We start from the raw sequence: 14,507 nt of genomic DNA, 5'->3' as shown, positions 1-14,507 counted from the left end.
TTGTTACTGTACAAATTTACTGGTTTCACTGGACAGAACAAATGTGAAGTGATGGAAACGTACAGTTGCCATTAATAAAATCATTGACTGATAACCTACTAATTTAAAGTTAAGGAAGTTAACATTTTACAGTAGAAGAGTTGCTCTGTTATTTCAGTCAAAAAGTTTACTCAGACAGTTACAGCAGTCGTGCATAGTGGCTGCAGCAGTATTAGAAGCATGGATCCAGTTGAATAAACAATTTTTAGTCACAGGCTGTACTACATACGGAGCTGCTTGATATGGTGGAGGAGGAGGAGAAGTAGCAATTCTGATCAGAGACAATGTAATACACCACCCAAAAGCCTTAACTTTATATTCCAAGCAGTGACTACCAGGACTGAATTAGTCAATATCTTTAGTATCAGTGAACATTTATTCAAACAAGTTTCAGTGAAATATTTCTTTTAAAAATAGGACCACGGTATACATTATGTGCAGACTGTAATACTCACAATACTAGTTGGCACTGAATGTATGAATCCATCCTCGCATTATTGGATAATAAATTTCTGACTGTTATGAGTGATGGCAGACCAACAATGGTTATAGCTCCTGGGAGAAAAAAATCTACATTAGACCTAACACTATTCTCCCCTTGCATTACAGTAATGGCTAGGTGACAAGTACTGGAGGACTCTCTAAGATTGCATCATTATCCTATGCTTATGAAGATTTGGGTGAATATAATCACTATCAATATACAAGCCCACTGCTAGATGGAATGCTAGAAAAGAAAACTAGGAAATTGATCAAGAAATCATAATGCAACAAATTAAAAAAAATTCAGTATTCCCAAGGGAATTGATGGGTATGGAAAGTTTGTCTCGCTAACTAAATGAACAGCTAATGGAGGTATCTATCACTTAATAAACAAGAACAAACAACCAGCATTTGTCTAGTGAAACAGAGACTGCTCCAGGGCCATAGCAAAGTCAAGGTTAGCTCTACTGCAATATAGAAAGATACCAATGTTAGAATTCTTTTTGGTAGTACAAACAAACGGAAGCAACAAAAAAAAGTTTTGCAGTTATGGAAGAGGGAAAGTTGGATTCAATACTGTGAGTCAATATGAAAAGATAGCAGTATAATAGAGGTCTGGCAAAAGCTCACATATTTTAGAAGTGGCAAATCAAATACAAACTCTATAAAAAAAATGGATGCCTTGGTTAGAGTCATTTTTGGACAGAATTTCACCAGCTTCAACATGCAATAAAGATGTTTGCTTTTACAAGAATGAAACAGAACATGAACAGATCTGATTAATGCTTTACAAAATTCACCCCACACAGCATCAAGCATCAATGAAATACATTATAGCAGGATATGAAACTTACCATCTGAGCCACACTGTTTTTGTGCAATGAATTGCCTCAAGAATGAGCAACACAAATTGCAGTTTGTATTCTTAAAGCAAACAAAGAAACTCTTAACCTGTTCTCTTATAGACTGATAGCACTATCTTCAAGTTTATAAAAGCTGCTTATAAGAATGCTTAAAATCAGATTAGAATGGTGGATGGAGAAAATGAGATTCAATTTGGAAAGAGTGCTCTTGACAACAAAGGGAATTTGGACAACTGAAATTTAATGAACCATCATGAATAAATGTTTTAGGATTGTGATATTCTGTGGTATAGATGGAGCTTATGACAATGTGAAAATTACAGTACTGGAAAGAAACCTTCTTTCAATCAGATTATCACTAAAACTAATCCTTGGAATTAAATCTTCATCTGAAGAAGAATGTATGTTAAGTATAGTGGGAATGCTATCAGGCCCCAGATAGTTGACAATGGCCTCCCTCAGGGAGCCATATTGAGTCCCTGCCTGTACATAGTATATACACAAGATGTTGAAAAATGTTACAATTCACTAGTGATCTTTCCTTGTATTTGACCACTTATTCCATTGAGACAGTAAAAGAAATTATGGATCATGCCATATAAAACCTCACAATTAGATGGAAAGAGAATGATACTGGAAAAATCATTTGATGAATATTTTTGCACAAAGAGGAGTTCTGCACTTCCCAAATAGCATAAGGCATAGTGGGATAAACATCTAATTCAGGAATCAAGTTAAGTTATAGTTCTGAGAATTGACTTTAGATTAGTGTGGAGACCTCAAATAAAGATTCTTTCTTCCCCATGTACTGGCCACACATCTCAATGTGTAAATTTTTCTGTAAGCATCAGTTGACTTTAATGTATGTTATACATAGCTAATGTATTCACTGTTTTTTTAAGTAATTACTTTAAGATACATAACCATATCTTTTGAATATTTACACTAATGAGTCAAAACATTATGACCACCTGGCTAATGGCATATTGGTTCACCTTTGGAATACAACACAGTTGCTATTCTTTATGGCATGGTTTCAATAAGTTCTTGGTAGTTTTTCAGAAGTATTTGGAACCAGGTGTTTGGTGGCAGTGAGCCTCACCATGAGGTGTGGCCATTTTATATATATATATCACACACACACACACACACACACACACACACACACACACACGAAAAAATAAATATAAACCTGATTTGTAAGCAAAGAAAGGATTTCATTACACTTTAGGACTGAACAACTCATTCTTGAAACAAAATTTATTGGAATGATGAACCATTTATTGCACTGGTAACTACAGTACTGTATCACATGTTTGAGAAGCAGTACTCAAATATTCACTTAGAGGAACTTGAGAAATCAGTAACAGAGTTTTGCCACAAAAAAAGTGATATTGTTCCTGCATTAAATGAACATCATGTCAGTTGGTGTGGCCACAGTGTGCTGTTCTATGTAACGTAATGCCCATACAAGGGCATCTGCAGAGTTAGAATGTGAGGCAATAGGTTTAGGAGTTTCTTCTCCTTCCACTATATACATCTTCAGATTTCTCATCAGGTAGATTTTGGATTATAGAGACAATGTCTTCACCACCGATTTCTTGATGACCGTTGTCACTGACTGATATACTTCTTTGAAGACAATTTTCCCCTGCATCTTTGCACCCTGGGATTTCTGGAGCAAGCTGAAGGATATCATTATTCTATGATGTCCGAATGTATGGGGTTTCTTTAAATGTGAGACTTGATGACAGTTTCTTAGGCAATGTTTGTATAAAATTTTTGCTCAAATTGTCTCTAGCCTCAGCTAGCCACATCCTTTATTGTTATGTTTTTCATTTTCTCTCTGATGAGACAGTACTCTCTTTCAATCAGAAATCGTCGAACCTTTTTTTCTGTTTTTCCTCTTTAGATTTCGTAACACACTTTGATCCATTGGTTACAAGATAGAAGTGGCATTTCATGGGGTGTAGGGAACAGTGTTCATGTGTCCATGGACTAGCTTCATTTCTGAAGCCTGTGACAGAACATTGTCAGTCACAAGTAGAGCTTGAGGTGGCAAACAATTTTGTGTTTGAATCTTCTAACAGAGGAAACAAATTGTTCCTCAAAGCACTCATTAAACAGAGCACTGGTCATTGAATCTTTACTTTGATTTTCATAATAAACAGGGAGAGTGTTCATATTCATGTCTTTTATGGCATGTGGTATTGCAGACTTTCTAATTACTATGAGCAGTAATTTGTTTTTTGGCACAGCATTGCTACAGACTAAAAGAGTAAAGCGTTGTTTATTCATTTTAAAACCTGGTGCAGATGAATTTTCTTTCAAAGCAAGAATTGTTGTTGGGGATACTTTGCAGTTCAGTCCAGTTTTGTCAGCACTATACACTAGCTGTGGTGAGTAGTTTTCTGACAACACTAAGACTGGAAATTCATCTAAGAATGCATCTGTGGTGGCAACACTGGCTTATAATTTTTGTTCACTTATCATTAATTGTCATATCCCATGTCTCTTTTTCCAATGATATAACCAATACAGGTAGCAGTAAATGTTAGATCACCATTCATACATTTATTCAGCTGCAATGCCTTTCTTGACTAAACCACAAGAAAGTCGCTTCATCAGTTCTGTCATACAGTGACATGGCGGAGTTGTGGCATTGCTTCAAAGTTTTTTCACTAGCTGTGTTGCAGAAGCTTTCAATTTTTCTTCAATTATTTTGCAGTCACTGATAGTGGCTTTCCCAGCACCAAATTCAATAGCTAATTTTGTAGCACTTCCCCTAGTGCCAAGCCACTTAAGCACCTTCAGTTTTTCCTTTAATGTACAAGAGCTATGTTTTCATTTGCTTCACATTGTACTACACACTATAGCATCTGCTTTATATGTACAGTATTGACCTAATTTATGCATAAAAAGCATGAACACAGTACTGTATAAGTCAACCTAATTTACTCATTGTACTGTATGTATGGTATTTATTAAGAGCAGCCAAACAAACTGTGCTTTAACTCCTCTGAACACTCCTGCAGCAGTCAGATACATAGTTGTATTGTTGTTAAGTGTTATGCATTGCATTTGCAACATTGTCACTTCCTCACATCGCAACTTTGCTAGTTTCTCACAATGGCGAACTATGTTGTGTTGTGGCTGGTAATCCAATACAGCAGCTGTATTTGTATATGTACAGTATATTTTCTTTGGATAAGCTGAACATTTTTGTTTCCAAACAGACCACACTCTCAATTAGTTTGCAATACTGGGGTTCTATTTGCATGCAGTGATAGCATCAAACAGTGTTGAAATATTTATTTCAAGATTATGAGTAGAAGACAAAGAAAATATGCAATAAAAATTAAACTTATCTATTCCATAGGTATCAGTATTCAGTACAGTATGAGTAAACCAAAGACAACTTAGAATGAATGTTTAATACTGATTATGAGAAATTTTTATTACAGGTACCAAATGGCATGAAAGACGGAAGTTACTGACACCAGCATTTCATTTCAAAATTTTGGAAGATTATGTACATGTATTCAATAAAAACAGTAGAATACTGGTGAATAAATTATCTGAAAATACTCCAGGTTCAACAGTGAATATTTTCAAATACATGACAACCTGCACACTGGATATTATATGTGGTGAGTTTACAACTGATATTCAGATTACTGACATGTCACATTTTGAGAAACTAAAGTTGATATACATGTTGTCAACCCATGAGGAGACCCAGATTTTTATATTGTTCTTAAAAGCCAGTTTCACCAAAATTACTCTTGGTGAACCTGGTTTTTAAGAATAATACAAGTTAAAGTTGACTTACATTTTCAATTTTTTTCAGTATTTTGAAAACCTATTTACTCATGGGTAATGATAACTTCTTGATCACTTGTTGCTCAGTTTCATTGTATTTTAAATTATTAAAACTCTGCTGAAGCATATTGTTTTGTGCAAAATAAAATCTTTCAAAGTTTTTGACCTGTAATTAAAAAATAGGAGCTAAATAGAGGTCAATGAGAACTAACAGATAATACATAATATTTTGAACTGGACTGGTATAACTGACTCACATTGTCTGCTGTACAAAGAAATGTAATGGACAACTTTCACAATAGATTATTATGTGAGAAACATGAAGGACTGTGAATGTAAGCTGTAGGATTATAGCCACCCATTGTCACTGACTTAATATTATCTGCTTGCCATTATTCAATGTTTTACCAAGTTTTATTTTTCTTATATGTTCATTCTGTTAATTCATGTGCTCTTTGCATTTGGTTATAACATTTCCATGTTTTGTCATTGTCTGCTTGTGATACTTGTGCCCAAATTAAATAGTTACTTTGGATCACAAAATTAATGTGCTATATTTAACTTCAGTTTTCAAATTTTACTTGAAACTCTATATTTGAGAGATAAAGGAGCATAAATTCAATTTCAGCATTTTATGTTTAAGAACATATTTGTAACACTGACATACTGCATCAATTGTCAAGAAGGCTGGTAGATCAGCTGCAGCCCATTGACAATTTAAGCTATCTTAAAAGAATATGCAGCCTCTTAACAAATCCTTAATCAGCCACAGGTCGGTGCAGAATCAATAGTGTATCCAGGATCTGAGATGGAATGGAGGATCTTTGTGATGCAAGTGATGAAATAGTTTTGAAAGCACACAATCAAGTTGCTCGGGGTGCATACAAAGTTGCTCTGGGTGTATGCACTACTAGCCAGTATCCATTACAAGTTCTGGCTGACCTAAACAGATAATAAAATGATATGTATGTTTGTGTTGTGGGGCAAGATGTGAGTTTGGGTTTTGAAGATTTTTTTTGGTGGAGGGGAGGGGGCTGGACTATTGCCGTCTGTTGCCACTTGCTGGGTACATCCTTGAGCAGAACTACTACTCTTCTTCCACAAATGAAGTAGTGTGTGGGTATTATAAACATGGTCTTAAGGTTAAACTGCTGAAATTAGATTTATGCCCCTTTCCCTCTCAGGCACAGAATTTATGACAATATTTCAATAGTTTACAGTAATGTTTGAGAAATATTCTCACCAGTAAGTCAGGAACTTCAGTATTAATTTTGTGCCTCAGTACATACCATCACATCTTACAGCTATATCTTCAGTTTATGGCTAAAATTAGAGTTACTATTTGTTTTATTCTAGTGCAGTCAGTGAGTTGTCTCATGTATTTACACACACAGAATTTGTGTCCAGAAATATGTGTGGATTATGATACTACTTCTCTGAAATGCTAAAATCTTGCATAAAACTTTAATATGTATTTGTTGTTAAGCAAGCTGTATCTTTTCATGAACCTCCATTCATATTATGTGCAAAAGAGAAATCCAACAAAATATTACATTTCATAAAATATTTTTTTATGTCCACAAGTATTACCAGTGCTCATGTTGGATGATTCTCATGGTGAAAATTCTAAAATAACATCTTTAATGTTTACTCAATATTATTTGTGAATAACTTCACAAATGAGACCATGCAATTATACATTTTACTTAAACATATGAACAGCTGGGTTAATAGGCCACTCAGGACATACTGATATACACTCCTGGAAATTGAAATAAGAACACTGTGAATTCATTGTCCCAGAAGGGGAAACTTTATTGACACATTCCTGGGGTCAGATACATCACATGATCACACTGACAGAACCACAGGCACATAGACACAGGCAACAGAGCATGTACAATGTCTGCACTAGTACAGTGTATATCCACCTTTCGCAGCAATGCAGGCTGCTATTCTCCCATGGAGACGATCGTAGAGATGCTGGATGTAGTCCTGTGGAATGGCTTGCCATGCCATTTCCACCTGGCCCCTCAGTTGGAGCAGCGTTCGTGCTGGACGTGCAGACCGCGTGAGACGACGCTTCATCCAGTCCCAAACATGCTCAATGGGGGACAGATCCGGAGATCTTGCTGGCCAGGGTAGTTGACTTACACCTTGTAGAGCACGTTGGGTGGCACGGGATGCATGCGGATGTGCATTGTCCTGTTGGAACAGCAAGTTCCCTTGCCGGTCTAGGAGTGGTAGAATGATGGGTTCGATGACGGTTTGGATGTACCGTGCAATATTCAGTGTCCTCTCGACGATCACCAGAGGTGTACGGCCAGTGTAGCAGATCGCTCCCCACACCATGATGCCGGGTGTTGGCTCTGTGTGCCTCGGTCATATGCAGTCCTGATTGTGGCGCTCACCAGCACGGCGCCAAACACGCATACGACCATCATTGGCACCAAGGCAGAAACGACTCTCATCGCTGAAGACGACACGTCTCCATTCGTCCCTCCATTCACGCCTGTCGCGACACCACTGGAGGCGGGCTGCACGATGTTGGGGTGTGAGCGGAAGACAACCTAACAGTGTGCGGGACCGTAGCCCAGCTTCATGGAGACGGCTGCGAATGGTCCTCCCCAATACCCCAGGAGCAACAGTGTCCCTAATTTGCTGGGAAGTGGCGGTGCGGTCCCCTACGGCACTGCGTAGGATTCTACGGTCTTTGCGTGCATCCGTGCGTCGCTGTGGTCCGGTCCCAGGTCGACGGGCACGTGCACCTTCCGCCGACCACTGGCGACAACATCGATGTACTGTGGAGACTTCACGCCCCACGTATTGAGCAATTCGGCGGTACGTCCACCCGGCCTCCCGCATGCCCACTATACGCCCTCACTCAAAGTCCGTCAACTGCACATACGGTTCATGTCCACGCTGTCGCGGCATGCTACCAGTGTTAAAGACTGCGATGGGGCTCCGTATGCCACGGCAAACTGGCTGACACTGACGGCGGCGGTGCACAAATGCTGCGCAGCTAGCGCCATTCGACGGCCAACACCTTGGTTCCTGGTGTGTCCGCTGTGCCGTGCGTGTGATCATTGCTTGTACAGCCCTCTCGCAGTGTCCAGAGCAAGTATGGTGGGTCTGACACACCGGTGTCAATGTGTTCTTTTTTCCATTTCCAGGAGTGTAGACTGATCATAGTTTTCCTAAGCCATTATTTTCTTACAAGGAATCCATTGCTCTGCAGAACCTTTGTGTAATGGAAACAGATTTTGCCATACAATAGTACACAAAATTTTGTTGCAATTTACATAATTCATCATGGCCATGGAAATGAGATGGATAAATATTTCTCAGTTTTCTTTCTGCATCAGATTTTTTTTGCACACACATGCTTTCAATGACTTCCTCTGTCATCATTGTCAGGAGTTAAATGGCATACGAATATGGCATTGGGTACTTTTATAAATAGTCAGCCAAATATTGTCATGAGGAAGCATAGTGTACTGCCTGCAGTTGAGAGGTGATGACTATGTCCTAAAACAGCATCTGTGAGGCAATGATCCATGGAAAATATATTCTTGAAATGTACTAGGACTGAACATAATGGAATATATATATATATATATATATATATATATATATATATATATATATATATATATATATATATATATATATATATATATATATATGTGTGTGTGTGTGTGTGTGTGTGTGTGTGTGTGTGTGTGTGTGTGTAAGTACAATCTAACTTCTGCACCATTTCAGTGCAGTAATGTGTTCATTGTAAATAAGTATTATAGTAGTGGTATTACATGTCTATTACCTTATAAATAAATAAATAAACTTTTTTATTTTAAATTCAGTGCATTAGTATCGGTAAAATGACTTTCATATAGTGTTCATTAAAAAATGATGATCATTCCACTTGGGACCTGTGGAATGGTACATTAACTTATTTGTTTTAGTATTGTCATGTACTTGTCATGTATTGTTGTTTTTGTGACATGTTCCACATCCTGGAGGACCTCCTCACTACAGATCAATTGGAATGAAAGTAAATCAAATCTAATCTAATCAGACAGGGTGGTTGTAAAAAATTGCATGAACCAGCAGAAGGAATCACTCATGACTTCCAAGGTGTTACCAGCAGTCCAGCTAGTACAGTGACTGGGTGTACAGAGTTAAAGAAAATGCAGTACAATGGTTGAGCAGCTCCACATAAGCCACACGTTTATCTAGTCAGTGCTAAGAAACACATTATGTGGTATAAAGAGTGATGCCATTGGATAGTTGATAGCTAGAAACAAGTGATTTGGAGTGATGAATCATGCTAAATCCAGTGTCAATCCAAAGGAAGAGTTTGGGTTTGACAAATTCCCAGTGAACAGAACCTGCTGTCATGAATATTGCCAGCACTGATGTACTGAGGAGGTGGTGTTATATTATGTGGATTTTTTGAATGTTTAGGGTGTGGTCCCCTTTTTATACATATAAAATACTACATAAAAATAATATGAAGACATTTTACAGCTGTGTGGTCTGAACTTAGGGACCGATGACCTGAGCAGTTTGGTCCCATAAGATCTTACCACAAACTTCCAACATTTTACAGCATAGTGTACTGCCTGCAGTTGAGAGGCGATGACTATGTCCTAAAACAGCATATGTGAGGCAATGATCCATGAAAAATATATTCTTGAAATGTTCTAGGACTGAACATAATGGAACATATCTGGGATGAGTTAGAACATCAATTTCACTCCAAACCCCAGGTTCCAGCTTCACTACCTTCTCCAGTTTTGGCTCTTGAGGAAAAATGCGCTGCCATTCCTCCACAGGCTCCATTCAAAGTGTCCCCAGCAGAGTTCAATCTGTCCTTTAGCTGAAGTCTAGGTATACCTCATATTGATGTCAACTAATAGGCATCCAGGTACTTTTGATCAGATTGTTTATATGATCATTCTGCTTTGTGTAAAAACACAGTCACTCCCAAGTATTTTTTATATATACACACACAAATCAGTTGGTTTTACTGAGAAATTCATCAATGGAGTAGGAGGAGTTGGCCACCGATAAATCCTTTAGGCTTCTCTTAAACTGAATTTCATTGGTTGTTAAGCTTTTTATGGCTGCTGGCAAGTTATTGAAAATGTGTGTTCCAGAATAATACACACCTTTTTGTACAAGACTAAGTGACTTTAAATCCTTGTGAAGATTATTCTTACTTCTAGTATTGATTCCATGAATTGAGCTGTTGGTTTGAAAAAGTGATATATTTTTAATGACAAATTTCATTAAGGAATAAATATATTGAGAAGCAGTAGTTAGTATCCCTGGTTCCCTAAACAGGCTTCTGCAGGATGTTCTTGAGTTCACACCACATATAACTCTTACTGCACGTTTTTGTGCCCAGAAAAATTTAGCTTGGCTTGATGAATTACCCCAAAAAATAATCCCATATGACATTATGGAATGAAAGTAAGCATAGTATGCCAGCTTTTTCATTTTTATATTCCCTATGTCTGACAAAATTCGCATTGCAAACAGATTTGTCAAGACACTTCAGCAGTTCTGTGGTGTGCTCCTCCCAGCAAAACTATAGCTATTTCAAGTCAGGAAAACCTAAAGAAGACCTAATGAACTATCGGCTAATCACACTACCAAGTATCTGTAACATGATGCTGGAAACATTCTGTATTACAGAATATATATATTATATGGGATCAGTAACTGGGATATAGAAAACTTAATTCTATATATGTTGTAGCTCGTATATATTTACACTTGATACTGTGCCCGTACAAAATGAACTATCACAAAGAACTGACCAAAGTAAAGTTAAGATGGAGGCTTGACAGAGGACTTAGAGTTCACATATATTACATTTCTGATCAATACAAACTATCGAGGCCACACAGCCCCTGCCCCCTGCCCCCCCCCCTCCTTGCCCCCTCCACCCCTCCCGCAGCATGGAGTACTAGAGATGTCCAAGGGTGAGGGCGTGAGGCGTCGACGTCAATAGAAATCATGCGCGTAGGCAAGTGCACCACAGGTACTTCCATCTCGAACGATGTGGGTTGTGCTGGCGGAGCGGCGAGAGGTAGGTCCACTTCATAGTCAGTCAGCCACCATGGCCAGATGAGAGGGCGGCCAGCTCAGGAGTAAGCGGGTGGGGCAGTCGACGGCGTGGTGGACGCACATGTGGCCCTTAAGTGGATTGAGCCGTCCGTAGAAATCAAAGCACGTAGAGATGCTCGGTCACACTCGCTCGGGAGTGTGAGGTTGTGTGCAATGTTGATGTGTAAGGGATCGTCTGATGGCGGGACCTCAGTATCTGTCAAAAGAATGAGCACTATAGAAATGTCGTTCCCTCAGTGCGGCAGCACGCTACAGGACGTGTGTGTGTCTTCAATGTTGGAGGTGAGGGAGCGAAAATTGCACAGAGTGAAACAGGGGGAGAGGTCGGGAAACCAGCGAACAGTGGTGAACAATTTTCAGTGGAAGAGGTGTGCGGTGATGTTGATATGATCACATCTTCATTCTTGATCAAGGATGGATCGTCTGCAGAGTCCTACTGCGCCGGTGCGAGACCATCAGGGTAGATGAAAGCCAGTTTCAGGGGATGCAGAGAAACTGTCTGTGTGCGGTCTTTAATCATGATATCAGAAGTCATGTCCCCCCGTCACAGAACCTTGTAGGGGACAAGATAAGGAGGTTGAAGAGGCTGCCTAACCGCGTCATCACGCAGCATGACGTCAGAGCAGTCAGTCGTAGAGTGTGGTGGGAACATAAGTCTCAGGCGGTGAGTGACTGATGGGCGGGTGCAAACGTGTTTGTTGAAAATGCGTGCGCATCCGGGTAATGAAATCTAGCGGGGCGGTGGGGGTAGATCCTCGCTAACCTGGGTACAATAACTTCCCCCGGCAGGACCGGATTCTCGGCAAAAACAAATCGAAAGCAAATTCGGATATAGTCCCCTGTAGATCAGGTTTATAGGTCGAGCATACACCAAGTAGCACCCACGGGAGAGCTTCCAACCAGAGACAATCAGGGCAGCGAAGGGCCGTCTTGAGGGTTTGGTGCCATCTCTCCACCAACCCATTGCTTTGTGGGTGATAGGTGGTAGTGTGTATTTTTTTAATACCGCAGATATTGCAGATGATGGTGAAAAGAGAGGATTCGTACTGTCGGCAGTAATGTTAGGGGACCGCCTTGACACAGCGAGACAAATGGTCTCGAAGGAGGAAATGTCCCAATCAGATCAATATGTACATGACACAATCGTCCTGCGGGAATGTCGAACGTGCTCAGAGGCGGGGGGGGGGGGGGGGGGGGGGGGGTGATCTTGTTGTGCTGGCAAGCGATGCAGCTGCGTGCCTAGGTTTGACAGCCCCGTTTGATATTCTTCCAAACAAAACATTCTGACACGAGACATGTGGGGGCTCGAACGCCCAGGTGAGTTAGGTTATGCACGGCATCGAAAACCTGTCGACGCAGCTCAGGTGGGAGCAAAGGGCGTAAGGTGCCGGTCGAAGAATCACACATACCTCGTCGGAAACACCAGGAAATTTAGCCTTCGTGAAAACAAGTGATGTTTGTGGGTCTCCTAGGAGGGCCTGAGAATCTTCGTCAGAAGCTTGAAGGGGGGCCAGATCGGAAAGATCAACGATGTGGGAAACAGCAAGAAATCAGCAGCGACGTTATCTGCACCCTTGATGTAACGGACGTGCATTGTGAATTGAGAAACCAGGTCAAAGTGGCGGTAACGTCGAGGGGGTGGGTTCTCAGATGGGTTGCAGAACTGTTCTGCCAGCGGTTTGTGATAGGTGAGGACGAAAAACGAACGTCTCTCGACGTCGAGGCGGAAACGTTTGATTGCCTCATGTCCGGCCAGGAGCTTTCTATCGAATCTGGAATATTTTCCATGAGCTGTAGATAGTTTCTTGGAGAAGAAAAGAACCGGAGAAATCATGTCACCCTTGTGTTGTTGCAACACTGCCCCCACCGCGATGTCGCTGGCGTCAGTAGTGATGAATAACCCAGCCGAGGGGTCGGGGTAGGCGAGTGTCACAGCGTGAGCTAAAGAAGTCTTCAGAGCCTTGAAGGATGCCGGCACGGTAACTCAGCGTGTTCGGTCAGAGGGTTAGCTGCCCTCAAAAAAAAAAAAAAAAAACTGAGTTAATGGATCAACAACGAACTGAAACGGGTGTGTTGCGACGTCCGCACTGAGCATATGAAACGAACGAAAACGAACAAAATGAGATAACAAATAAAAAAAGAAGGCCTCTAGCATCGGAGCAGTCCAAGAGATGGGTTTTATACCGGAAGTTTGTTTGCCTGATAGCGCGTCCATCAGGAGTGCCTGAACAGCGGAGGCGGAAGGCAGATGGCGACAGTAGTAATTGATGGTGCCGAGCTAACGGCGTAGCTCTTTGTAAGTAGCTGGGGGCGGCTGAGACGTGATAGCCTGCACACGAGATTTGAGAGGCTGTATTTCGTCAGCGAAGACGGTATAACCTAGGAAGGAGACTGACGACTGAGGCAACTGAAAATTGTCTTTGTTGACCTCGACACCGTTGGAGTTCAAGGTTTGGAGGACCATAGACAGATGATTTTCATGTTCCTCCGCTGAGCTGCTGAAAACGACTATGTCGTCCAGATAAGCAAAGCAAAACTCGAACTGTCACAAGATAGAGTCAATGAAATGTTGCCACGTTTGCGCCGCATTCTTTAGGCCGAACGGCATGAAGTGATATTGGAATAAACTGAGTGGTGTGATAATAGCCGTCTTAGGAATGTCTTCTGGCGCCACGGGAATCTGGTGGTAGGCGTGTTTACAGTCAATAACACTGAATATTGTGGCATCCGATAACATACGAGTGAAGTCATTAATGTTCGGCACTGGCTAATTGTGCATCTGTAATCGCCGCACATGCGAAAAGGTCCGTCGTGTTTGGGGACGAGGTGGATTGGTGAAAACCAGTTGTTGTCTGAAGGTTGCAGAACACCTGCCGCCAAAAGTTCATTAATCTGCTGCCGGGCCACGCGCAACTTGATAGGGTGGAGGCGTCGGACCTTACGCCTAATTGAAGGGACGGCAGTGGTAACTATATTGTGTGTCATTCCATCAGTGACGGAAGAAACAGAACTGCACATAACATTGGTTAACGTCCTGTTTCTGAGTCTTCGGACGAGTAGGGCACGGCGAGGTGTAGCCGTTAGCATGAGTGGGGAAAGACAGCACGAATGTCATATGTCTCTTATGCGAGCGTGGCGTGCACTTGTGTGCAGGGGTAGGATGCG

The 14,507-nt window shown here is 40.8% G+C and overlaps 1 protein-coding gene across 1 annotated transcript in view; it reads left to right on the top strand.

The window, feature by feature from the left end:
• Nucleotides 1–14,507, top strand: part of LOC126298352 (cytochrome P450 4c3-like) — a 163,571-nt gene that overhangs the window by 68,521 nt on the left and 80,543 nt on the right. Inside the window, exon 4 of the mRNA XM_049989648.1 lies at nt 4,850–5,035. Coding sequence (XP_049845605.1) covers nt 4,850–5,035 — 186 coding nt within the window. The remainder of the gene's footprint in view (nt 1–4,849; nt 5,036–14,507) is intronic.

The sequence above is a fragment of the Schistocerca gregaria genome, chromosome X (genome assembly GCF_023897955.1).
Source record: "Schistocerca gregaria isolate iqSchGreg1 chromosome X, iqSchGreg1.2, whole genome shotgun sequence".
NCBI classification, from domain to species: Eukaryota; Metazoa; Arthropoda; class Insecta; order Orthoptera; family Acrididae; genus Schistocerca; species Schistocerca gregaria.
This window is presented reverse-complemented; position numbering and strand designations above follow the sequence as displayed.